The following is a 27,541-nucleotide window of genomic DNA, read 5'->3' as shown; positions in this document are numbered from 1 at the left end:
GCCTAGCACTGCTAGGAAAGATGAGGTGAAGTGTTTTTGTTGAAAGGAAATTGGTTTCAAGCTTTAGAGCTTTCCATCCAGGGCCATTGACTGAAAGTACTTTCAGATACAAAGAGAGCCTTACAGTACCTTTAAGGAAAAAATTAATAAAGTTGTAACCTTAAACATACTTAAGAAAAAATAAGCACCACTGGAGATTGTGGTCCTTACTTGTAAATAAATACACACAGAATTACACTGGTACTGAGATACATGATTTTGCGTCTCTCATACATCTGATAAAATGGATTCTTGCTTAGAGCATGCATACACCACTATAAGCTATATTCAAGCATTCAGCTGAATACTGGAGGACACAATCTACAGGCTTTTTATACCCAACCAATCCTTTTTTCTTCCTCATCCCTTATCTAGTTGCTAGAGTTTTGGTTTTTTTTTCCTTTAGCAGCATCAATATTGGGAGGATGATGAAGAACGAGAAACACATACTTTCAGAGTCAGGTTGTTGCAGTGTGGCTGTAATAAACATCCTCCCCTTAGCATGTTTTATTTTAAAAGTATAGACCTGTAGGTTTGGCCACTATAATGAAAATCTTAAGAAAAATGGAGTCTAGTGAAAGAAAGTCATGCCTGGATGCATTTTGGAAGAAACCTTCAAGTGGTGTCTAGAAGGCCCAAAAAGCTTTTGCTGACTTATGCAAGGCTTCTCTCACTTGGTTGTTTCATTTCATGTGGGCATATTTTCAGTTATGAAACATTTGCTGAATCAAGTTCAAGTGCTCTTCTTTCTTGTGTATGAATCAACCCCTATTCTTTCCATATTATTACTATCTCTGTTTTGTCTGTTAAATTATGGATGGCCAGGAACACATCCAATTCATTAATACATGTATACAGAATGCCCAATTAGATTCTTCTATTTCTTTGTTATTGTTGTGTGCCTTCAAGTCACTTCTGACTTATGATGACAGTAAGGCAAACATCATGGGGTTTTCGTGGCAAGTTTTTTCAAAGAGAGTTTGCCATTGCCATCATCTGAGGACAAGTGTGTCAGTTACCTAAAGTTGCCCAGTGGGTTTACATGGCCAAGCTGGGATTCAAACCCTGGTCTCCAGAGTCCTAGTCCAATGCTCAAACCACCACACCATGCTGGCTCTCACTCCTATCTATTCCTCTCTTCTGTTCTATCTATCTATTCCTATCTCTTCTATTCCTATATCTGCATATTCAGCACAAAGATCAGAAGAGAAATTTCAAGGGCATTCACCTCTGGAAATCAGCAGAGTGGACTGACTGGGACAGCACTATAGAGGGTGTTCAGGTGAAGACTGGAATAGAGCTAACAGATTTTTTCACCTTTAACATGCACAAGACTCTGTTTTTGCTGCAACCTCTTCCTTATTTCTAGAAATTAACCAAAAAAGCATAATAAAATAGTTTCGAAAAAGACTCCAACTGAGCCATCTCTGAGAAGAAAATTAGTTTTCTTCTTCTGAGCCCCTTCTGAGATTTTCCAAAAGGTCTTTATTTGAGTCATAAGACCTTTTCAGCAGGCAACATTGAAGTGACATTATAGATGAGCAGATTCCAACCATCTTGAAACACTACAAAAGCCCACAATAGTTTTGGTTGTTTTTGTTGGTCTAAAGTAAGATGGATAATTTTAGTTGAAAAAAAAAGGATACAGTCTCTTTCTATGCAGTTATTTTTTGGCTGCATTTCAAGGGGAAAAACAATTTAAAGCAGAAGAGCATTTGTCCATATTTCAGTACAAACTGCCCAAGCTGATCTGAAAAATAAAACATACATTTAAACTGAACATATAGTTTCCAAGACCCTCAACATTCATAATAAAACTAGAACAGATAAGTTACAAATACGTATTTTAAATATAAATCTAACTGTACACAGATTTGGCTATTTTAAAAGGATTAATACAACAGAGAGAGAGAGAGAGAGAGAGAGAGAGAGAGGGCTGTCTTAGAAAACACTAATTCCCCACCCACCCCCAACAAATAAAATCAGTTGCCATAATGAGAAAGAAAGAAAACATATTTCAGTTTCTCATTGCCAGCATGGCATTTATGTCCCAAATGAGATTCCGTAATTGATCCATGATTTGCTTCAGCTGTTGATTCTTCTGTTTCAGCTTCTGTGAAAAGAAAAAGTTTATCAACACTGGCATTTTGTTCAGGATAATTTTGATTTTTAATAGGAAAAATGGGAAAATACATGGTAGCACAGAGGCCCATTAATTACTCATTGCTGGAGAAGCAAATCAAGGGACCTGGCCCCAGATTAATGTCTCATGACCATGACTGGTAACAGCAATGAATTAAGTCACCATGTAGGAATACTCTTTCTTTTGACATACCTTGCCTGATTTCCCAAAAGCATAGATTCACAGACTTGGAAGAGAACCCAACCCAACACCCTACCATGCAGGAATATACAGTCAAAGCATTCCTGACAGATGGTCATCCAGCCTCTATTTAAAAACCTCCAAAGAAAAAACTCCACTCTTTGAGGAAGCATATTGCACTGTCAAACAGCTTTTACTGTCAGGAAATTCTCCCTAATGTTCACGTGGAATCTCTTTTCCTGTAGTTTTAATGCACTGCTGTGTGCGCTAGTCTCTGGAGCAGCAGAAAACAAGCTTGCTCCATCCCTCCAAATATTTAAACATCCTTTCAAATTTTAAATGTGGCGATCATGTCACACCTTAACCTTCTTTTCTCCAGGTTAAACATACCCAGCTCCCTAAACTGCTCCTCATGGGGCATGGTTTCCAGACCTTTCACCATTTTGGTTGCCCTCCTCTGTACATTCTCCAGCTTGTCAACATCCTCAGTTTGTCAACATCTCTAATTTCTGAATAAATCTTTAATAGAGCAATTCTTGCAAAATTGTCTTTTCATACTAATCAACATACTTTGATTCAGGATCCAGACAAGATGAGCAACATGTGACCCTCTATATAATAATAATAATAATAATAATAATAATAATAATAATAATAATAATAAATTTATTTATTTATATCCCACCTCTCCCTTCTGGGATCTAGGCGGGGAACAACAGTCCAATAAAACAGATATACAGACAATAATAAAATTTCCCTAATCCCCTCAACCCTCCCTCCTTCTGCTAAAATTACACATAAACATCAAGACACAATACAATACCCCCAAGTACAGTGTACATAGTTATAAATTTTGTAACTAAGAATTGACAAAGGTTGAATTATTCCAAGAGACCATCAGGAGAGGTGGTGAAAGAGTGAATGGATCAATTTGGTTAATTCAGCTGATGGTTAGTCTGGAAATGCCCACCAGAAGAGATCTTTATCGACTTTTTAAATGCCTCCAAAGATGTAATATGGTGGATCTCTTCTGGCAGGTCATTCCATATTTTAGGAGCGGCAGCTGAAAAGGTCCTCTGGGAAGTCACCACCAGCCTGGTTTTCTTTGGCTGCAGTAGGTTCCTCCCAGAGGACCTGAGTGCGTGGGAAGGATTGTATGGGAGGAAGTGTTCCCTCAAGTATGTTATTGGAATGCATGTCTTTTCATCCTCAGCCTACAAGGGCAAAGGCGAATGGGAACTGTAATACAACAACAACTGGAGGACCACAGATTCCCAACCACTGGGAGAAAGGGACAGGCATAAATTATGCTGCACGCATCCATGCATGGAAAACACTCCCCACAGTGAAAAATCTTCCTTAATATATGAAGACTTTGAGGAGCTGAACAACTTTAGGGCAGAGGTAACAGAAGGTCCCAGAGCTCCACTGTATTTGTGTTGCCTCTTTCCCCTGAGTAACACATGAAGAAAGCTATACCTTGGGTAAAAATGTTTAAAAATGGGAAAGATTACTAGTGTTAGGTGAAGAGCTGTGCCAGCTTCCAAATAGCTTTGCCAATACATCTCAAGCTTGATTTATGGCTGAAACTAATCCCCTTGAGTTAAAATGCCTAACCATGCAGAATTCTATTAAGTTTTGAAAGAATCACAAATAAATCTAAGGAACTGGTGCAGAAGTAGAAGACTTAAAACATGCAGGTTCTGCTCAGCAGAGCTTCCATTGATAACACAAGGCCTCACAGTCATTGCATTTGCCTACTGTTTTTGCATATGGCGACCCTCATGTGTAAGCCTAGTATTTATTACTTAAGTCTAAATTATATTTGCAGCAGAGCCCTATTCATTAAGAAATAAGTCCCACTAGGTTCAACAATAATTCTGTAGAAAGGCCTGAAGCCTTAATAAGGTGAAGAAATTTAGAAAAAAGAAAATTCAAGGAAATCAAGTAAGGCACGTAGCAATAAAAATGTCCACATTCTCAACTTAGGCTTACTAGCTTGTATTAGAAAACAAGCTGGCTTCCACAATGACAAAAGTCACAGGTCATATCCATGATTGATGCTGTCATGGATGAAAATGGTTGTCACAAATTTATGTTTTATATGTCTATGAAATGGTATCAGAGCTTTTCGATTTTGCCAAGACCAGGAATTATTGTTTAGACTGTGGTTCCACTGTGATTGAACACTGAGCAAGAACTGAACCATTTGCAATTTTTCTCTCACACTGTGATGTCACTTAGGTCTTTCTGCATAAAGAATTTAATCCTTATTCTCTCCCCACTCCACTCTTCAATTCATTTTATATTCAGCCAAAAACTAATAAACGTTCAATTTGGTTTGGCAGCATAGCACTTTGCCTCCCAGGTTAGTTAGCAAGCTCAATGTGGATTTGCAGTAGAAGATAGGAGCCATGCCAACTCAGGCACATTCTACACAATGAATGTACTTCCTGGGGTGCAACTCTTCAGATTTTAGAGCTACACACTGCGTGGCTTTGCCTCTGAACTACCCCTATGGGATTCTCTCTGGACTGAGAAAAGAATTCTGTACCATGCTGTGACTTTTAAACTTTATGGCTTCCAGTGCTTTTTTAATTTTGTTTTTTTGGAACACTTGATATAGTTTGAAGTACAAAGAAAACACTTCTGAGCACTGCAGCATACTCTATGACTGCTACTGACTTGCTGGTAAGGCTACACTTGTTATATTTCAAGCACATTCTATATTATAGATTGCATTAACCACATGCTTAGGGAAAGATAAAGGAAGGTTTAAACCCTTGGCACAGAATTGAATCCAACTGCCCACAGAGCATAACTATCCCAGCTTTGCCACATATGAGTATCTTCTAAGCTGGGCAACAGATACAAATCAAGTCCTGGAAGTCATGGGAATGTTTTGGGTGAATTTTTGGCTAGAAAATCTGCTTTGGCAGCATAGCACTTTGTAGGAGAGTAATAGTGCCACTATATTCTGCTTTGGTCAGGCCCCACCTGGAATATTGTGTCCCGTTCTGGGCACCACAATTTAAAAAGGATGTGGAGAAACTGGAGCATGTCCAAAGGAGAGCAACTAAAATGGTGAAGGGTCTGGAAACCATGCCCTATGAGGAATGACTTAGGGAGCTGGGGATGTTTAGCCTGGAGAAGAGAAGGTTAAGAGGTGATATGATAGCCCTGTTTAAATATTTGAAGGGATGTCATATGGAGGAGGGAGCAAGCTTGTTTTCTGCTGTTCCAGAGACTAGGACCCAGAACAATGGATGCAAGCTACAGCAAAAGAGATTCCACCTCAACATTAGGAAGAACTTCCTGACAGTAAGAGCTGTCCGACAGTTGAACACACTCCCTCTGAGTGTAGTGGAATCTCCCTCCTTGGAGGTCTTTAAACAGAGGCTGGATGGTCATCTGTCGGGGATGGTTTGATTTGTATTTCCTGCATGGCAGGGGGTTGGACTGGATGGCCCTTGCAGTCTCTTCCAACTTATTATTCTATGATTCTAGGTGTTGCCACCACTCTGGATGGCAGTGATTTAGGCACCTGAAAAGAAATTCTTCTCAAAATGTGGGGAGTTGGCAGGGAGATTCATAAAACAGACTGGGGACTAGACATACCCTATGGGGTCACAATTTGCCCACTCCTGTAATACAATACTGTGCAGGGATGGGTCAAGATATTTGGCCACTTGACACAAGGGACAAAGTCTTTCTGTCCTCCCACTGTTCCACATATAAAAGTTGACAGCTGAGTTTTATCTCAGCATTGGCCATGGACAGCTTCCTCCAATGCACCTGAGAACAGCAACTTAGCCTAGAGGACAGGTAATGGGGCACATACAGGTATGTCTGCCTACTCTTTCCCACAACTCCCCTACCCAAGGATCTCTAGTCTAAGGTGGCTGCTTTACTGTACCTAGTGGCACAGCTGTCCCTGACTCATGAGGAAAAAACACACACAGAGAGATAAACAACACCCCCCAGAGCAACCAGTGGGGTTGTTTGAAAAAATTTACGCTCTTTGAGCATCCAAGAACCAGGTTACTCTACTACAGGGGAAAGAATCAGAACCTCATTCTCCACAGGGAAGACTGCATACAGGATACTAAGCCAAAAATATTTAAGTTGTGCATGCTGTCTCAACAAAACATCCAAGGCATTAGAAATAAAAAGCTAGATCAGGTTTAAAAAGAGGTTTCCAGTATGCTCAGGGCATCCTACTACCTGCCTACTGTAAGTCCTCGTACATAATACAAAAGATGGGAAGAAGTTGTGATAGGAGCAGGATGCAGGCATGTCTCATTGACAGTTTTGTATACAAGGAAATCCAGTCCCTGGCACTTCTTCTCAAAAGGTGTCTAGTAACAATACTAGAAGAAATACTCTGCTGGAGACCCCTGGGAGACAGAGCCTCTGAAGGGCAGGAAATAACATTGGTCCATTTGGCCTAGCAGTCATCTCAATATTGCCACTGTTCCATCATACTGAGATTGCCTATCCTAAGCACAAATCTCTCCATACAAATAGCACAAGTGCAACCTAATTTCTGAGATTTCTAGACAACCAAAAGACTTTGTTGGGCATCCTGAATGTCAGCTAGAAGCTAGAAGTTCAGTTTCACAGTAATTTTTCAGGATCTAGGCAAATCCTTAACTGACTGACATGAGTAACTGTAGTGTAAGCCTCAAGAACTAATTTCCTTCCTTTCCTCAAAATGCAGCAAATGTGCCTGAAGGGCGATATGGAAGCTGTACTTATGCGGAAATGGTAACCTCTCCTTTTGAGGGTCGGGAAGAGTTTGTCGGACAAGGGCTGCTAGAAGGGTAGAGTTTGGGATCAGAGTAGAATCTCTTGAGAGTTTAAAGATGTTTAAGGAAAGGGAATAAAAAGCAGCCTACAAGGTGCCTGTTTTCTTTGTGCAGTCACTTTGAGGAGGGAAACTGGCTTTTGGAATGAAATGGAAACAGCAGATTATCAAGTATCATGCTGTATGATGCCTGTGTGGGAACTACATCCAAGATCAGCAAACTGCATAGTGGATAAGTGTAATAAACAAGTTAGGGAATACAAAGACATACAAACACATTTACAGCAGCCCAAATAAGAATGTTATTCTTCCTACCAATGTATGCAGTCCCTTTGTAAAGGACTGTGGGTTTTGAGGGATGGAAGAAACTAAATCATCTCAACATTTCCCCACCTAACTACTGAAAAGCTATAGATCTTTATTTGAGAATCTCAACTTTCCCCCAAAGTTAAACAATTCTTTGTTATTTTCTACATCTCAATATTGCCACTGTTCCATCATACTGAGATTGCCTATCCTAAGCACAAATCTCTCCATATAAATAGCACAAGTGCAACCTAATTTCTCTGCGATTTCTAGACAACCAAAAGACTTTGTTGGGCATCCTGAATGTCAGCTGATTTCCAGAAGGATGAAAAGATGACATAGAGTGCACCCAGGGTTCCCAAGCAATCCCCCATCCAGACACCAACAAGACCCAGACTTACTCAGGTGGTTGCCTCTTCAGCCTGCCTTCTAACAATATATAGTCAGCCCTCCGTATCCATGGATTCTTCATCCATAGATTCAGCTATTCACAACTTGAAAATATTCCAAAAATATATGAATTCCAAAAACAAACCTTGATTTTGCTATTTTACATATGGGACACAATTTTACTGAATGGGACTTGAGCATCCACGGTTTTTGGTATCCAAGGGTGGGCCTGGAAACAAATCCCAGAGGATACCAAGGATCTACTGTACATTCCAATTCCCAGGCTCTCTCCCTTGTTCATCCCTTTGAATCCTTTTTTATTTTGTTGTCACGGACCTTTTAAGCCACAGCACCTTGTTGCTGTCTCATGTGCAATTTGTAACTCACTATCACCCACTGTGCTGCTGACAAGCTAGTTAACCCTCATATAACAGTGATAACATTTGGTAAATATAATTTGTTACTGGGCTTTTAATCTTTGATTTCTACTTCCAGTGGTGCATTTAAGTACTGACTCTCATTCTTACCAGAATGCTAACAGCTCCTCTTCTCTATTCCAGAATGGCTCACTTTCTCTACTATATCGTTTTTCTCATACTGTAAACTATAGCTGTGTAAGCCCAGTAAGTGGACCGATGCACCAAGGAATATCTAAGTGTGGAAAGGGGTGGGAACTGTATGGTCCAAGGAGGATGCATGTGACCCCTGATTCCAAGATCTGATCAGATTAGTTTTAGCCAAAACATGACAATTTCCAGACTCTAGGAAGCACAATTTTGCATTACAACACTGACCTTCAAAATGGCTGAAAATCATCTTGAAAACTGAATGGACATGACCACAATACTACTTCCCGTTCTTGAAAATGGTAGTGATATAGCCTGTGTGGGTTCAGGAAAAGTAAAAAAAAATGGCCACCCAACCCCTGAGTCTTCCACCTGAATTAATATTCACTACTGTTCTTACAGTCCAATGTACAAAGTAGCAATGCTCCCTGGTAACTGGTGGAAAGATTAGGTTGAACTGCCAAACTTAGCTAAATTTCAGCTACTGATGCCTGGAATAAAGCTACCTGCAGCAAACTTGCATTTTTCTGAATTCACAGCATCATATTGGGCAGGGGAGGGGGTCAGTAATGTGCTAGGGAAAATAAATTCAAATCTGTATTTTAAAAGTTTCCCTTCATTTCTCCTGGAATGTGTAAAGGTAATGTAAAGATACTAAGGAGCACCAGTCAGTTGTAAAATGCTTTGAGAATGTAATGGCTTAATGAGACAATCTAGAAAATGCTTACTTCACAAAGCTCCAGTGAAGGAACAGGAAATTCCTATGAGCACACGCTTTTTAGAATGTCAACATAAAAATGGTATATGGTTCTAAGTAACCTAATTTTAATAATAGTGATTTATATGTATGTGTCTTTTTTCTGGCAGAGGGCAAATGAACCCCCACGTGCCCCCACTGCTTTCCATCCATTTCTTTTTCAGCTTTCAAAACAATAAAACACTGATGACATCTATCCAGGCATTCAGCCTTATATATCTAAACATTTTGTTACCACTGCTGTAAAACTAGCTTGTTCATACAGGAGTAAATAAGCAGCATTACCTGTAGTACTGATTAGGTGAAGTGATATCACTGGTGACTTATATGAGCACTACATGAACAAATGCGACAGTTTGTGATCTTTCTCCAAACTTATGGAAGGACTGATGCCTACCTCTGGGAGACAGTGGCCAACCAGAGACAGTCCTCTTTAAACAGTGGTGTAGTGGTATAATTTGAAGTACACAAGTTCATCAAGGACAGACCCTGTAGCCATACACTCAAAAGACAGTCTACTGTGTTGTCCTATATCAGCAAATCAGTTCTAGCAGTTTTGATCTCTATCAACAGCATGGCATTTGCAGAGCTAATGGATTTTAACTCACCATTTAAGTTGATAAACACTTTGTCTTACATCAGAGATAGTTCATAAAAATATATTCTTGCTAGGAAAATTCATTTGCATCCTTTCCCACTACCATCACTGCAAATGGTTCAAACTCAAAGAAAGAGGGAGACATAAAGGGGGTGGCATAGAATCAGAGAGTTGGAAGAGACTGCAAGGGCCACTAATTCTGCAATGCAGTGCTTTAGCCTGTGAGCCTTGGTTTCACTCTAACAGGTTTATAGCGGCTGTATCTAAGTGGTAGATGGTCTAGGGCTGTATCTACAAGGTAGAAATAATGCCGTTTGACATCACTTTAAGTGTTGTAGCTCCATCTTAGGGAATCCAGGGATTTGTAGCTTTGCAAGGTCTTTAGCCTTCTTTGTCAAAGAGAGCTGGTGTCTCACAAAACTAAAAAATCCAGGATTCTTAGGATGGACCCACAGCAGTGAAAGTCATGTCAAATTGCATTATTTCTACAGTGTAGATATGCCCTAAGTCACTGAGGGAGAGGTCTTTCACTGCTGCACCTTGCTCACCCATCTTCTCAACCTGCTGGCAGAACCCTTACATTCATCTCATTCAGACGGGAAAGAGGAACAGTGTACAAAGCACAACAACTTGATCCTGTGAATCCTACCTCAGTAGCATCTATTGCCACCATTAATATATCACCCAGGGGTAAAAGTAATCCATTAAGAACATTCCGGCCAACTCTTATGTTCACAGAAACAGTCTCCACAAATGACGAAGCCTTATATATTCTCACAAAAAACTGCCCATGGAGGAACACCGATAATCATTCTGAGATTTCACATAATGGCCAGCAGAAGACTGGCAGCATAAACGTATAACCAAAGACATCCTGAATGCTTGTACAGAAAAGTGAAAAACATCAAATAAACGATAAAGATGTAAACTGGAGCTGCAGGCTATTGTCCCATATGACTAATTAAAGGGGAGAAGCATCCAGAATAAAGCATACACCCTCCCCACAATTTTTTAATTTAAAAAATAAGCTCTTTTGGCAAAAGGAAGTGACAGGTTTTAAATTACTAAGATGATGACGGGAATATCTCAGTGAGCTACCAGATTTATTTTCAGATTGTAAAGCAGTGGGAAGGTGAGAAAGAGAAATTTATTTGCAACTGCTTAGAACTGCTGTCTGAAGGGGGGGCGGAATCAGAAATATTTTTGCCCCTGTTCACTAGTAATAAATGCAATGATTCTAATGGTGAACAAGCCAGCAGAAATTGATAATGCTCTTAGATGTAAGGAGACCTGTCTTAGGCCTGCCCATGTGTGCTTGCAAATACATATTTTTATTTTAAAAGATCATGGAGCATGCATGTAATACGTTTTGGTGCTTGGAAAATAACGGACCAAGTATGCTCAAGGCATTTGGAGATAAGATTGTTTTAACAGGACATTTCTTGAAAGAATGTGAGTTGCTGGATGTATATGTGTTATTTCACAATCTCTACCCACAGTACTTAATCTTTAAAAACAAGAGAGTAATGAAGAAGGATGGAATATCAATTGGTTTGCCTAGAGGCAAATTTTAGAGAGATACTTAGCTGATTCAAAAGTATATGGATTTGAAGTAAGCCAAGAGAAAGTAGAATTAGCGAAAACTCTAATAGATAAGAAAGATAAATTCATTGGGAAATTATATAAAGTGCTATTAAAATATGAAATGGAAGATGAAGTGTTGAAGGAACAGATGGTTAAATGGGCAAAAAAATTTGGATATACTATTCAAATGACACAATGGGAAAAGGCCTGGAGAAACAAATTTAAGTTCACAGTCTCACAAAATTTATGAGAAATTTTTTATAAAATGTTTTTTCAATGGTACTTCTCACCTGAAAAAATTGCAAAGATGTACAAAACAAAAAAGAATTTATGTTGGAAATGTAAAAAAGAAATGGGAACTTTCTATCATTGCTGGTGGTCTTGCAAATGGGCAAAAAATTATTGGAAAATGATAAACGAACAAATTAATGCGATTTTGAAGGAAAAAAATGACTAAAACCGGAATGTTATTTATTAGGGATTTTTGAAGATGATATAAAAGGAAAAGAGGGAAAAATATGTTTTGTATGGTTACCTTAGCATGAATTTGCTTTGCGCAAAAATGGAAAAGCGAAACTTGTCCAACAGTTGATGAGTGGTTATTGAAATTATATGACGGTATGGAGATGGACAGGTTAACACAAGCTATGAGAGATAGAACGAAGAAGTGACTGACAGAAGAGTGGGGAGACGTTATAACATTTTTAGAACAAAGATGGGGTAAAGTAGCAGTAATGAATTTGGAAAGAAGTTAAGTTAGACTCATGTTAATTAAGTTTTATGTAAGATATGAGATGATTATGGGAAGTTTTGGATCCACTACAAAAGGAGGTAGATATAAGAAAGTCAAATTCAAACAATAATACATCTGAGACTGGTAGGAAGGAAGTCAGTATGTATGGGACATTACATTTGAGAGATGAATGTATGATGTGGGTGGGAGAGGAAGATTAGAGAGGAGTTCAAGGAGTTGAAGGTAGAGTAGAGAAGAGTTGTATGTCAGAGTAAAATTAATGAAGGTTTAAGTAAGTGTGGATGGTCTGAGAAGGTAGGAAGATAAAAGAAAGAGATGAAGAAAGGAGAAGAGAGGAAAAGAATATAAGAAGGAAAATGGAAGGTTTTAAGTGGATGGAGTATATGAAAATTATGGAAGAAAAGGAAAGAGATGACAGAAAGAAAGAACATTGGGATACTTTTCTTCTACTACTTATGGATAATTGTCTTTTCTTTGTAAAATGGCTGTATGCTTTGTGTGTATAAATGTATTTTAATGTCAATGATTTATTTTAATAATAAAGTTTATTAAAAAAAGAGAGTAAGAAAAACAAAACATCTGTTACAAGAATAGTAACTAAACCATATTTATGTTCAGCTCTAATATTCAACTACTAGAAAAGACAAATAGATTGTGTGCACTACATAGGAAGTTACTTTTGATGAAGCTTTGGAATATACTACTGGTACAGAAAGCAAGAGCTCCCTGCCTCCAAATGTGGACAGATTTAAAGAAGGACATTTTGCTGTATTGGAGCTACTTCACCATTAGAAAACCATGTGCTTACTTCAGCATACAGCAAATGCTCATATCTGTATACTTTTATGTATATATTCAGGTGTATTTGATGGTTCCTGAAGGGAAAAAATGGTGAAGCAAAAAGTAAAAGTGAAATGGTATTGCATGAAACAAGTTTCAGTCATTGGGAAGATTTCAAAGTAACAGTCTCTAGGCTTTGTATTTCTCTTGTATCATCACTGGAGCACAAGTCCAGGTTTTGGCTGTGAGCTGATCACACCCAAAATCAGAAATTGCAGAGTGCACAGTGCATAGGAATAATATCTATGTACGCTGAAGTACAGTAATATCTGCATATTTGTTAGAAGAGAGTAGAAATGCTAAACTTTAAACAGTGGGAATTGTTAAATGGCTTTCTCTGTAAAAGCTGATAAATATTTATGCACAGCTATATTCTGAAAAAAATCAAGCTACTCTTTAAATGTTATTTTTAAAAACTGGAGAGCATAAAGAAGTATTTAAAAGTCAGAAGTTAGCATCAAAGATTCAAAGCAGAGACTTCAATCCAATGATAACAGAATACAACATCTTAGATACTATCATAAAGATTTATGAAATTCCTCGTGCAAGATCACACCAAGGAGGATGATAAACGAATTTGCATTCAAGTATAACAACAAGGGCAAAAATATGTCATAAAGCTATCAGTACAACCCATGAAGAACACTGAAGTACGTTAATAGTTAAAAACTGCATATAAAATGTGCATAAATTCATGTTATATTAAATGCTACTGCATAGATGATGTTATACCATCAGGTTAGAGGAAAATCATAGCATCGCCCCCTTCCCCTTAAATTCAGATTATTGTTTTTCTTGCATGTAGGCATTTGCCTCTGTGGAAACATGATTTTTATAACATCTTTATCCTCACTAATTGGCAATGACAGAAGCTGAAATGTCAACCTATATGGGTTTTTTCTGTCTTCCAAGATACCTTTAATTATTTAAACCGATATCAAATTTAAAAAGTACTGTGATTCCTTAAAGACTAACAGATTTATTGTGGTAAAAGATTTTGGAACACAGCATCTGCTGGATAAACTATTTTTGGCAGTGGACAAATTTCACACGCAAACATGGACTGGGGACGTTATGGGACCAAAAGGCCAAGAAATGCAAGACATAGAGGAAAGCTTTTGGCAACTGCCTTGATGCTAAGGAAAAAGGTTTTGATATTGTTGGGGGTTTTTGCTGTATTTCCCTTCCCCAGGCTTTCAATTCACTGCTATTTTAATATCAATAACTTGTTTGTTGAATCTTATAAATTACAGGCATACCTGAGTTAACAAAGCCTCTGACAAAGAAGCTGCTTTTCACAAAGTCTGTTTATGCCTACCAAGCCTGTGCCTTTCCTCTTAGGAAACCCAGAAGTCTAGCTGGATGTTTTTTAGCAGCATCAGCACTGAGAAAATGGTAAAGGGCAGGAGAAACACAGACTTCTGGTGCCAGGTTGCAGTAGTGAGTCTGCAGTAAACAATGTAATGAAGCTTGAGTGGGAAAAGAATAGCATTCTGCTCTACCTGATCCTACAGCAAGCAAAATAAACAGCAACTGTTTCTAGAATCCCTTATTGAACAGCGAAACAGATTTATAAAAGGGGAGAGCAGATAAGTCTGTCTCATCAGATATCCTCAGCATGTTTTTAAAAAGCATAGACCAGCATGTCTGGCTGCCAAAAGGAAAATCATAAGAACAACTGAGTTTAGTGAAAGAAAAAAGAAGTTCCTCAATGAATTTTGGAAGAATCTTTCAAATGGGCTTTAGGCATTTCAACATGGTTTTGATTATGAAAGGCTTAACGAAACAAGGTCTCACGGTTCCATTTCACAAGGACATATTGTCAGTGCTCAATAAAAAGTGAGCTGGAACATGCTGAAGTGAAGTGCTCTTTTTTTTTGTACTTTCGGAAAGTATCCCTATTCTTGCCATTTTATTTCTACCTCTGATACCAAATTTTCTGTTAAAGTTGTAATGCCCAGGAACACATTTAATTTTATACACTGTAATGTTTTTATTTGTGTTTTTAAAAATCATACTGTGAGCTGCACTGAGTGCAGGTGTTAAGAGAAAGGTAGAGAATTAAATATTAAAAAGTATTCAATAAATTACAGCAACTGAGCGGACAGAACGGATACACTCCATGGCATGACCCTGCTCTGCTGAATCCCCACTGCCTGGAGCCAAACTTCTTCTGTCTCCTGTTGGAGGGCATACATCTATAGCAGGGAGCCTGCTGAGTCCTTGCGTGACTCGATTCTTCTTCCACTTTCTTTTTTAAAAAGATAATGCTATTCTGAATAGAACCTGCTCCTACCACACACCTTCATCTTCCAACTCATGATAGGCTGAAGCTGAGCACAAGGATGTGGCAGAGCTCAGGAATATGACAGGCTAGTGCATCTCTTCTCTTTCACAGGCCATTTTCACATGAGAAAACTGAACATCCAAGCAGGACCATTAACTGTGGCATTTCTATGCAAAGCTCAATTTAGCTCTGCTTAAGAACTTCATTGATTGAACCTTCTGTACAGCATCACACCCTTTTGGCTAAACTACTTACAATTGTTGTTTTTCAATATCAGTGTTTGTGCACACATGCACAAGCATGCATTCATGCATGCCAACTCAGGAGAATACTATAGGCATCTGATGAATCATGGCATAATCAATCTGCTACTGTTTAAAGGAGAGCCACAATACTATATTCTGTTTTGCTGATGAAAGACAAACAGAAACTATTTGCCAAGACTTGGGCATAATCTTTTTGGGATGCTAAGTGAAATTCATCTGAGTTGCAATTCCTATTCCTTTCAATGGACCTTGTAAAGGAAGTACATGTAGTGAAGTGAGCCCACAGTCTTTTTGTTCCACCTTTCTTCACCTTATTCAATAGCTCTTTAATCATAACCGTTTCTTGCCTGGTCTTATTGTTGAAACTACCTTTGCAAACTGAAAGTTAAATCACATAGACCTGTGCTCTGTGGAGCCCTTAGGGCTTCGCGAGTCAAAAAGGTTGAGAACGGCTGACATAGATAAATCGCTCAAAGATACATCACTTCACAAGTAATTCCAAAATAACGGATAATTCGACAGCCATATGGACCCAGACATTAATTGGCAAATGTAAATTTAGAGTGAGGCTAGAAATCTGATGCCTTCTTTAGTGCCTATTTGGTTTCCGGGCGCAGTACTAGGTGTTGGTTATCACCTTTAAATCCCTACATGGCCTGGGTCCAACCTACCTGAGGGATCACCTACTTCAGTGCCATCCACCCTGCACAGTCAGGTCCTTTGGGAGGAATCTATTACAACCTATTAAATCCAGATTGACTGCAACCTCCTAGAGGACTTTTTCTGTAGCTGCTCCCAGATTGTGGAATGCCCTGCTGGAGGAGATCCATCAAATTACCAGCTTAGACAGCTTTAAAAAAGCTGTCAACGTTCCCCAAATAGAATCCCTCAGCCAAACAAAAAAGCGAATCCTCCTCCCATCACATATCATACTTCACTCACTCTACTTGTAAATTTATTATTATTATTATTATTATTATTATTATTATTATTATTATTTTAATACACGAATTTTAATTTTAATATTTTAATCCTGTTTTAAGGGGGGTTGGGGACGTGATATATATTACCATGTATTATATATCCAACTGGTTTTATTTGTTTTGATTGCTGCTAACAGAAAAGTGTGACAGAAATAAATTATTATTATTATTATTATTATTATTATTATTATTATTATTCGTGTGTAGAGCACATTTCCACCACAGAAATTGAGTGTTTTTAAAATAGTCCCCTTGGCTGAAACTGGAACTTCCCTTTGCAAGAGATACTTAAGGGATTTGTTTCATTGTCATTCTGCAAACCTTCAGCTTTGTCCTTTCTTCTGCTTGGTCAGCAAATGGAAACTAAGAGAAGCAGCTCACTTCAACTACAAGATTGCTCACAGAACAAAGACCATTGGAGCCTCTTAAGACCAACTTGAAAACATGCTGGCTTGTAGTTTGGACTTTACCAAACATGCTATGCAAGATTCAAGCAAGTAAGCTCACCAGCATTTGTGCCAAAAGACTAGATAACATTTCAAATTGTTGTCTCTAAATTCCCCAATTTCTCAAGCATGAAATGATGTTTTCATTGTTCAGCCACCAGTCTTTGTTAATTCCCAAGCTTTCCAGGCTCAGAGCCTATTCCAAATACAACAAGAAATGAAGGTGTACACCAAAAAGTTCTAGTTAATGGTAGACACTATGAAGTCATTGGAACAGGCAAGCCTCCTATAAACACAAGAATTAGATACTCCACTGACATAAACTCTTTTATCCAATACAGACTTCTATCAGTAGAACAGTAGGCTCAACAATCCCCCTGGCAGGCCCTACCATGCTTACACTGTTCCAAAGAATCCCTGAATTCTCTAAGAGTGGGTGCAGTGGCCTCCAGGGGAGAGATGTTGAAGAAAATTGCCATACTGCTTTTTCTGCTGATGGAAGCTTTTGCTGGATCAAATTGCCTTCACTAGAGTGACACTATTTGCATATAAGCCCAGGTTATTTGTTATTTTTAAGAAGAAAACTTTCCTGTGTATTTTTTTAAGAAGCTGTTTTCTGGCATCCAGATAGCAAATGATGATGCTATATAGAGAGGAATGAGAACCTCTCTTTCAGATATTTAAAACAATTTAGGGTAGTGAAAACAATCAGAGCTGCTGGTGATGGTGACAGCTCAGCTGATCACCCAGAGGTAATCATTCATCTAAACACTTTCTGTTCATTCTGGTGAAGGTGTCAAACAAATGTACATCATTTATCTTAATAAAGAAAAAGAAAAATCCACAGTGCATTAACAATTGAACCTAAACAGTTTAAAATATCAATTTTAAACTGTATAGGTTCGATCACTGCTCTGGATCAGATTGTGTAAGATTAGAATTCTAGCGCCATTTCTGCAACCACCAAAGTCTCTCGGACCAAAAAATAATTCCCAAAAGGGCAACAGAATCTCCAAGCTGCGAGAGGAGGCGTGGACAATGTATGGCCCCAAGCATTTTTCTCCAAAATGTTCCCAAATGACATCTAGGGATTGTGGAGGACATTTCCATCAAATTTGGATTCAGGATTCAAAACAAAGTTTTGTAACATTGCTCCAATTTTTTAACTACCCAAAATATTCTCCAGAAAGCCAAGAAAGACACCAAACATAATGAGAATGCCCCACAGATGGCATTTGGGGGCAAAATAAAAAAGATTTTTTTTGGCAGGGAGGGAGTGAGGTGGTCAGGGTTGCAGCCATTCAAGATTTCCTGGGGGGCTAATGGGGACCCCTAGCCCTCCATAGATAGGGGGCTACAATTCTAGAGACCAGGGTTCAAATCCCCACTTGGTCATGGAAACCCACTGGGTGATCTTGGGCAAGTAATACTCTCTCAACCTCAGAGGAAGGCAAATGCAATCTGAACAAATCTTGCCAAGAAAACCCCCGTGACAGGTTAGTCTTAGGGTTGCCATAAGCCAGAAATGACTTGAAAGTACCACCAACACCAACAAGCCTTCCATAATTGACTACCCCTGCTCTAGGGGTTGGGGACAATTTCACTATGGCCCCTTAACTGAAGCTGTTTTAGTCCCAGGGGCAGCTTTTTTCAAAACTGGAAGTGATTTCCAGTATTGGAAAAATCCACATCAATCATAAGCCAAAAACAGCTAAGGGGCACAAAATATAGCAAGAATGTCGGGAAATGTCTACCGTATATACTCATGTACAAGTCGACCTCATGTATAAGTCGAGGGAAGGTTTTAGGATCAAAATCTTGGATTTTGATATGCCCCGTGGATAAGTCGAGACAGGAGACAGATTTTAAGGTTTGCTTCAAAGTGGAAGTGGAGGGAGAAAAAGAGAAGCTTGGTTTTCAGAGGAAATGCAAGGAGGAAGAGGAGGAAGAGAAGCAAAGGTTTGGAGATCAGCTTGCAAATGGAGGGAAAATGGGGAAATGCAAAGAAGAGGCAAGGTTTGGAGATTGGCTTGCAAACGGAGGGGAAAGGGGGAAATGCAAAGAGGAGAAAGAAAAGTTTGGAGATAGGACTGAGAAGGGAATAATACATGCACACTCACACTGGTGCCTCGCAGCTCTTTCAGCAAGCGCAGCTGAGGCATGGAGAGTGGGACATCAGGGCTACTTTTAAAAGGAGCTTTATGAGCATTATTACTGTTTGTTGTTGTTGTTGTTAACTGTCCTCCAGTCAATCTCAAGCCATGGTAACTGTATTGACCCTTGTATAATTCGACCCCAGATTTTAGGGTCAATATTTGGGCATAAATTTCTTGACTTATAGTTGAGTATATACAGTAATTTAAAATAATGTAAGTCGCTCTGATAGCCTTTTGGCTGAAGAGCGGGATATAAATACTATAAATAAAATTAATATAAATAAAGAAATCTGTCCCCTGGAAGGTGTCTGGTTTTAAAAACTGACATGATCTGGTGGTGCATACAGGCCAGAGACTACTGGAAGGTACCTCCTTCCATCACTCTAGACTGCTCATTTGCAGTGAGTCAAATATATGTGTTAAACTATACAGGTAAACTAGTAAATACAGTAAACCAGTAAATAAAGCTTCCTACAGCCACATCTGCAGGGACATCATATCTAAGTCACTACCTTGTTCACTTCCATGATTTCTCTTCTCTCTTCACTAGCAAAAAGGAGCTGGCTGGCTGTTCCTCGGTCATCATGTTTGAAGCCATCCTCTTCAACATAAGGAATAAGTTGCTACATATGGGAACAAAATGGTTTTATGAAATATATTGAGAGCTTCTTGTGGAATCAGGAGTGAAAATATATGCCTAAAACACATCATCCAAGAGAAATAAGAATTTATAGGAACGCTAGCTTTTGAATTCTATTTCTATTACATTTATCAGGTTTTAGACATCTTAGGAAAGTTAACTTGGCTACCCTTTTACAAATACTTATATCTTCCCTGAAAATGTTCTCCACCACTATCAAGGAGCATAAACTGAAAATATGGACTTATAAAATGAAGCGGTTGGAGTAAGCAGCAAGAGAAAGTGAATGGTTCACAGTATGCTTATAAATACCTGGAATACAAATCACAATCTATACTGGTCAGAAACGAGCTCTAGATCTTGTATGTTATGCAGTCAATTGAAAATTAAAAACCACTGCTAATCATTTTTTTTTATATTTTTTATTACAAATAAAGTACACATACATAACATGTAACATATAACATATAACATAAACCAATAACATTCATCTCTATCATCCCCTTCCCTCCCCCCTCCCCCTCCCCTATACTTAAAATACCTTCCATACTCCTTCTCTTCATACATTCCCTAGACTGGACAACACAAAACTGACTTCCTTGAAAAAAAAACAAAAAAAAACCACTGCTAATCATTTAACAAGGCAGCAACTGTATGGCTTCCCTAACCTACATTATACTGCTGAAATGAAATACAATTTTAAAAAGCAGAATCAGTTGGTTGATCTTGGGATTCTAGTAGAAAACAAACTGAAGTCCAAAACATACTGCAGAAATAATCCAGTTTGAGACTCCTTTAACTGCACTGCTAGGGAATTCTGGGAACTGTAGTTCTGTGAGATGTTTAACCTTCTCTGTCAGAGAGCTCTGGTGCCACAATAAATTACAATTCCCAGGATTACTTAGCACTGAGCCAGGGTAGTTAAAGCACTCAAACTGGATTATTTCTGCAGTGTGTTTTGGGCCTATGTCCTGTAAGTGTGAAGTTTGCCTATCCCACATATAAACATCGCTGCCTGTCCACCTCCACTTACCTCTATTGGAATAGGGTCAAGCCCTGCACAGTTTTCATTGCATTTGTCATATACTAATCTCAGTTTTCTAAAAAGAATGGAGAGCTGACGTAGATGTTCCTGGAGCTTTCCTAGTCTGTCTTGATATGTTCCCGTATGGTAAGTGACACCATTTGGAAGCTGGAATGTTTAAATAAAAGAAAAAAGAAAACTTATATTCATTTTAAAATGAACCATATTGAGAAAAATTAAATTATTATTTACTGACAAGCATGAGGGTTTCTGGCACCTGCCCCGACTAAGCTATTAATGTTAGTACATACGGTCAGCCCTCTACACTTATGGCTTTGACTTTCACAGATTTGGTTATAGGCAAATTTAATTAATATGTTCTCTCTAGGAATCTCTAGGTCTTCCAACAGGACTCTGCCAGAAATTGACCACAGAGTCACACTGGAAGACCTAGAGGTTCCTAGATAAAACACTTCTCTAGGAATTTGTAGCCCCCCCCCCCCCCCCCAGCATGATTCTATGGTGAGTTTCTGGTGAATGTTGACAACAGAGTTGCATTGGAGAATGCAGAAATTCCGAGAGAGATTTTCTCTCAGGTACAAAAAATAGTGGGGTTTTTTTTATTTTCAGTTTTTCTACTTTCACGGGGGTCCTGCACCCCTAGCCACAACAGATGTGAAGGATCATCTCTGTTGTTTTGCTTTATTCAGTATTATTATTCATTTGATTTTCAGCTTCACTGACTTAAATTTTTCGACTGATACACCAGTATATACAGTAAGTAAACAACAACACTTCAGACTTTCTAGAGACCACTTGAAAGCTTCTTTCAAAATGTATCCAGGCATGACTTCCTCTTTCATTAGCCTCCATTTTTCTTATGATTTCCATTTTGTTGGCAAAACCTAAAGATCTATGTTTTTTTTAACACACTGGGGATAGCTGGTGAAGCAGGTTTATCTGCTCTTCCCTTTTCTCTCTGTTCTGGTGTTTACACATGCTCAGTAAGGGATCCTGGAAGCAGCTCCCTTTTACCTTGAGTGTTGTAGGAAGACACACATGGCTACAGTAGAATTGGATAGAGTAGATTCCCACTGTTTCACAGCTCAAACCTTACTACAGTGTTTACTGCAGACATCTAGCTCAGAAAAGCTGCATTTCTCCAACCTCTTTTACCACCTTCACAATGAAAATGTTGCTAAAAAAATCTTTCAGTTTATAGAGAATAATGAAGACTCTGTAAAAAGTAGCTTCTTTTCAGAGGCTTTGTTAATTGCAGTATGCTTGTAAATGAAAAGGAGTAACCATTAATTTCCTTAAGAGCTAATCAAGCTTGATTCTTCACTTCTGAACACATCATAAGAAAACATAACTCATCAGAAAAAAAAGAAAAATTCTGGGGAAAACTGAAGATAGTAGGAAAAGAGGAAAACTGCATAAAAGATAAATTGGCTCAATAAAGGAATTCATGGCCTGAGGAGTGCAGTAAATAAGAGCTTTTGAAGACCACTGATTTTGATTTTCTGGGTTGCCATGTCAAAATCAATCTGATGGCACATGAGACACACTTTTACAAAAACTTAGTAAACTAAAATTCCCCTTCCAAATGCCTAACTATGCAAATTTGGAGCTCTTCTCTTTCCTACTTCTCTTTTGACCCAAGGCCAAAATTATAGAAACTTGAGAATATAACAACATTCTAAGAAAGATGACACTGGCTTTGATGCCAAAGCACTCACCTGCATATTTCTCAGCAGCTGGAAGATTTCCATGGTGCGAAATACAATATCCTGCACAGTCTCCTGGCCAATGCGACAGAGAGAAGCAGTGTTCACTTCCCGTGCAGCCTGAGCTTGAGATCCTGAAAATGGGCCAGCGGGCATTCCTGCTCCAGCTAGAGGTGGTGTGGACATTTTGCCGCCTTTGCAGAATGAGATTATTCAGAGAAAGGAAAAATTAGTCTCAAGACAGTACAGACAGGTTTTACAGGATCTAAACCTATTTTTCAGCAGCTTCCCTGTAACAGAAAGGGCTGGATCCAGACTAAGTTAGAACACAGTCCTAAGTGGCCAGACTGACACCGTACTGATTCTAAACTGCACACAGCCAACAGATGTTGGAAATTACAGTATTTAGGATTACTTTGCAACTGCATTATGGCTGTATCTCTGGGTTGGAATATGTTTGGATCTAGTATAACTAAGCTCCTTCCTCAGCCAAATCCTTTTCTAGCCCATTTTTGTCTCTTTTGCCACTAGATCTTAGCCAGCAGAGCAGTTCTCTTGGCAGATTTCTGAGATTAACCAGCACAAGAGGGCCCCTCACTGAAATCCACTTCATTTCCAATCCGATGTTAAAGGCTTCTCACCCCACCAATTCCCTCATTTACATCAACTTCTTTCCCTTCCCAATCTGATGTTAAAGGCGTCTCCTCCAGCACCTGGGATGTGAAGAAGTCAGGAGAGGCCCAGAGAAAGAGAAGAAGGAAAGGAAGTGGTGTTTCCCCCTTTACATCCTTAGTTATAGTCCCCTAAGTTTTACCTTTGACTTATCCACAGGTCATAGCAAAATCCATGATTTTGACCATAAAACCTTCCCTCAACTTATACATGAGGTTGACTTGTACAGAAGTACATACAGGGGTTTTCCCTGAAATCAATCGGACTTATATTAACCCACTCCGTTGATTTCAACAAGGCTTCACATAGCTTAATCTGATTCAACCCAAAGTATCAGTTCAGTTTGGAGGGTAAAAACTATTTCTCAAAGTTTGTACATATTTCATTAAGGGCATCCAAATATACACTTTTATAGTTGATACTAATAACATAATTGGTCCCTCCAGTCCAACTCATTATAAAGAAGAAAATGCAAAAATACATTGTGGTTACTAAAACTAGGATCATAAACTAAGGGCCAAAACACACTGCAGAAATATTCCAATCTGATCCCACTTTAACAGCCCTGGCTCAATGCTAGGGAATTCTGGGAAGTGTAGTTTAGTGAGACATTTTAGCCTTCTCTGTCAGAGAGCTCTGGTGCCACAATAAACTAGTTACTGGGATTCATTAGCACTGAGCCAGGGTAATGAAAGCGGTCTAAAACTGGATTATTTCTGCAGTGTTTTTTGGACCTAAGTGTACAGGACAGAATAAAGTGGCAGATGTTAACATCAATTAAGCTGCAACCCTGTGCACACCTTTCAGGAAGCAATGCCTACTAAACACAGCAGGGACTGATTTGACGCTTGTACAATATAGTTGAAGTGGTTTTGTATGTTATGTCTGCGTAAGTAGGAGTGAAAAAACCAAATGAGATGTATTTTGACAATTTAGGATTAATATACAACCTGCAGGAAAGGGGATGGGAGCACAGGGAGAACCATCGTAGTATTAAGTAATGGACTTTCTAGTCCAGACCTGAGTTCCAATCCCCACTCTGCTGCAGAAAACAACTGAGTGACCTTGGGTCAGTCACACTTTCTCAGCCTTAGATGAAGGCAATGGCAAACCACCTCTGGCAACATCTTGCCAAGAAAACTTGATGATGAATTCACATTAGGATCACTAGAAGTTGGAAGTGACTTGAATGCACACAACAATAAAGAAAAGAGCAGGGGATAAAGAGAAAAAACAGACAACTCAACTGCTCATTATTTAATTCCTTCCTTGGCTTTCACCTACCATTTCTCATCCCACAGAGAAAACAAAAACAAAACAACTGTCTATAAAAAATATTCCAAATTTTGCAGGAGAGCAGCCTTGTCTTCTGACCAAATTTTAGAGCACAGACCAATAGTTTGATATGATAAATAAAGTTTGCCAGTCTTTAAGGTGCCATGCCCCTTTGCAGTTGCTGTCATTCTCAAGATATTCACAACTCAATGATGATATAAAATAGGCAATGCATTCACTGAAAGCTAACAAAGAGTCCCACCAGATCTTCAAGAATAACAAAATTCATCCCAGCAGGATGTTTTATACTACCTGCAATAGCAGCTAAATTGAAAAGTGGGTGGAAGAGGTTTTATTGTTAATAAATATAATAGTAGGAGCTGATAAGACTAAAAGAAATGGATACAAAGTGAGCTGTGATTTTCTTAAGGAATGATCTGTGGGAAAAATAGGATATTGGTGATATGAAATGTGGTCTAGTAAGAAGAATAGATTATCGGGAAAAGTGAAGGATTTAGAAGCTTGGATAAACTGGATGTAGTTGTCACCACCATAAGTAGGAATGGAAGACATTTTATTATTTTCCTGGTTTTCTCATTCTTCCATCTGCTGTTTTTCTTCTTGTATTCTCTGTTTCCCTCTTTCCCTTTTGCTGGTTGTTTAAATGTGTATAATTTGTACTGTATTTGGAAAACCTTAATGAAAATGTATACAGTGGAACCTTATCTTACACGGGGGAGGGTCTGTTCCGGAACCCCCCCCCCCCGGCGTAAGCCCAAAACCGCGTATACTTGAGCCCCATTCAATATAATGGGGCTTGGGCATGGTGGCAGGCATACTATTCAATCTGTTGATGTGTACCTTCAGCATAAGCTGAAAGCCAAGTATAGTGCACCCACATATGGCGCAGGCGCACTGTATATGATGTTGTATTTCCCATGTGCTGTAGTGGTTTGAGTGCTGGATTAGGACCTTGGGAGACTAGGATTCGAATCTTGACTTGGCCACATAAACCCACTGGGTGACCTTGGGCAAGTGACACACTCTCAGTCTCAGAGAATAGCAATGGCAAACCCCTTCTGAAGCAAACGTGCCAAGGAAACCGCATGATAGGGTCGCCATAAGTCAGAAATGACTTGAAGGCACACAAGAAGAACAACATCATATTCCTCATCACTATGTGTGGGTGTGAGAGCTGCTGGTGAAGAAAGCTGATAGCATGAAAATAAACTCATTTGAGATGTGGCGCTGGAGAAGAGTGCTGAGGATACTGTGGAGAACTAAAAAGACAAAGAAATGGGTACAAGAGCAAACTGGATCTGAAGTCTCCCTGGAAGCCAAGATGATGAAATTGAGGCTGTTGTACTTTGGCCACATCATGAGAAGGCAAGACTCAGTAGAAAAGGTGATAATGTTTGGAAAGATAGAGGGCAGGAGAAAGAGAGGAAGACAGCAAACCGGATGGCTAGAGTCAATCGGGGAGACCATGGTCCTAAGTTTGCAAGAACTGAGCAGAGCAGTAGAGGACAGGAAGCCTTGGAGATGTCTTTTTCGCAGGGCCACCTGGGGTTGAAGAAGACATTTATTATTAGCGGTTTGAGTACTGGACTGCAACTCTGGAGACCAGGGTTCAATTCCCAGCTTGGCCATGAAACCCACTGGGTGGCCTTGGGCAAGAAGTCACACTCTCTCAGCCTCAAGGGAAGGCAAGGGCAAACCTCCTCTGAACAAATCTTGCCAAGGAAACCCCATGATAGATTTGCCTAAAAGTCGCAACAAGACAGAAAGGAGCATGACAACAACAACAACAAATAAAATATTGTCTGATTTATCTGGTCTTAACTTTGTATGATTTTTAAATCAGTTTTGCAGTGTTTTTAATGTGGTGATTTTAAATTGGTTTTAAAAACTTTAACACAGTTTGACACCATGGCTGTAGCTGCCATTGGTCCATCCTGATGAATCCTGGGATTTGTAGTTTGCTGTGGCACCAGAGGAGCGACAGTGTGGTGTAGTGGTTTGAGCATTCGACTACAGCTCTGGAGACCAGGGTCCAATTCCCAGCTGAGTTGTTATTTGCAATGTGTTACTTCTGGTTACTTCTGAGCTTTGATAACGGTGACAAATAGTGGGAGAAAGACGGTATACAAATAAATATAATAATTATTAATATTATAATTAATATACAGACTGTTATTATACAGATATACATAGTTTTAAAAGAAGAGAAGAAAAAGAAGAAGACTATGACTATGGAGACCTGAGTTCAAATCCCTGCTCAGCCATGACAATGATGATGATGATGATGATGAAAGAAGAAGAAGAAGAAGAAAATGACTGTGACTCTGGAGCCCTGAGTTCAAATCCCTTCTCAGCCATGGCGATGATGATGATGATGATGAAGAAAGAAGAAGCAAAACGACTATAACTCTGGAGACCTGGGTTCAAATCCCTCCTCAGCTATGAAGAAGAAGAACAACTATGACTCTGGAGACCTGGGTTCAAATCCCTTCTTAGCCATGATGATGATGATGATGAAAGAAGAAGAAGGACAACTATGACTCTGGAGACCTGGGTTCAAATCCCTTCTTAGCCATGATGATGATGATGATGAAAGAAGAAGAAGGACAACTATGACTCTAGAGACCTGGGTTCAAATCCCTGCTCAGCCCTAGAAACTCACTGGGAAGGCGATGGCAAACCCCTCTGGGCAAATCTTGCCAAGGAAACCCCATGGCTGCCCTCAGTCGAGCCAGAAGCCTAAGCTCCCTAGCAGAGAAGGCTAGACATTAAATATCAATAAAACTACATTTCCCATGATCCCACAGCCTTGGGAACCACGGCAGTTAAAACGGTGCCGAACCGCAATTGAATTCTTCTCCCGTGACCCGCATCCCCACGAGACGTAAACCCGGGTTTAGTACGAACCTGGATCCGAAGCCGAGCTCTTGGGAAGGTTGCGCGCCACCAAAGCAAAAACTCACTTCGCAAAGGAGACTCCGTAGTTTCCGCTTCCGGTGTGTGTGGGGAGGGGGAGGGGGAAACCCGTGTACGGAAAAAATGGGGAAGATGGCGTCCTCCAATAGGGTTCACAGGGAGCA

General features: G+C 39.3%; 1 protein-coding gene across 1 annotated transcript; it reads right to left on the bottom strand.

Annotated features, from left to right (window-relative positions):
• Positions 1-489: 489 nt before the first annotated feature.
• MED30 (mediator complex subunit 30) lies at positions 490-27,445 on the bottom strand. The gene is made up of 5 exons (XM_089517869.1): positions 27,369-27,445; positions 22,506-22,687; positions 20,776-20,934; positions 19,615-19,725; positions 490-2,152 (listed from the first exon to the last, which is right to left on the bottom strand). The coding sequence occupies exons 2-5, from the start codon at positions 22,677-22,679 to the stop codon at positions 2,057-2,059; spliced, it is 540 nt and encodes a 179-aa protein (XP_089373995.1). The 5' UTR covers positions 22,680-22,687; positions 27,369-27,445; the 3' UTR covers positions 490-2,056.
• Positions 27,446-27,541: the final 96 nt, after the last annotated feature.

This window comes from Sceloporus occidentalis, unplaced genomic scaffold (genome assembly GCF_023333645.1).
Source record: "Sceloporus occidentalis isolate IW3139 unplaced genomic scaffold, rSceOcc1.0.p SCAF_3, whole genome shotgun sequence".
Taxonomy (NCBI): Eukaryota; Metazoa; Chordata; class Lepidosauria; order Squamata; family Phrynosomatidae; genus Sceloporus; species Sceloporus occidentalis.
This window is presented reverse-complemented; position numbering and strand designations above follow the sequence as displayed.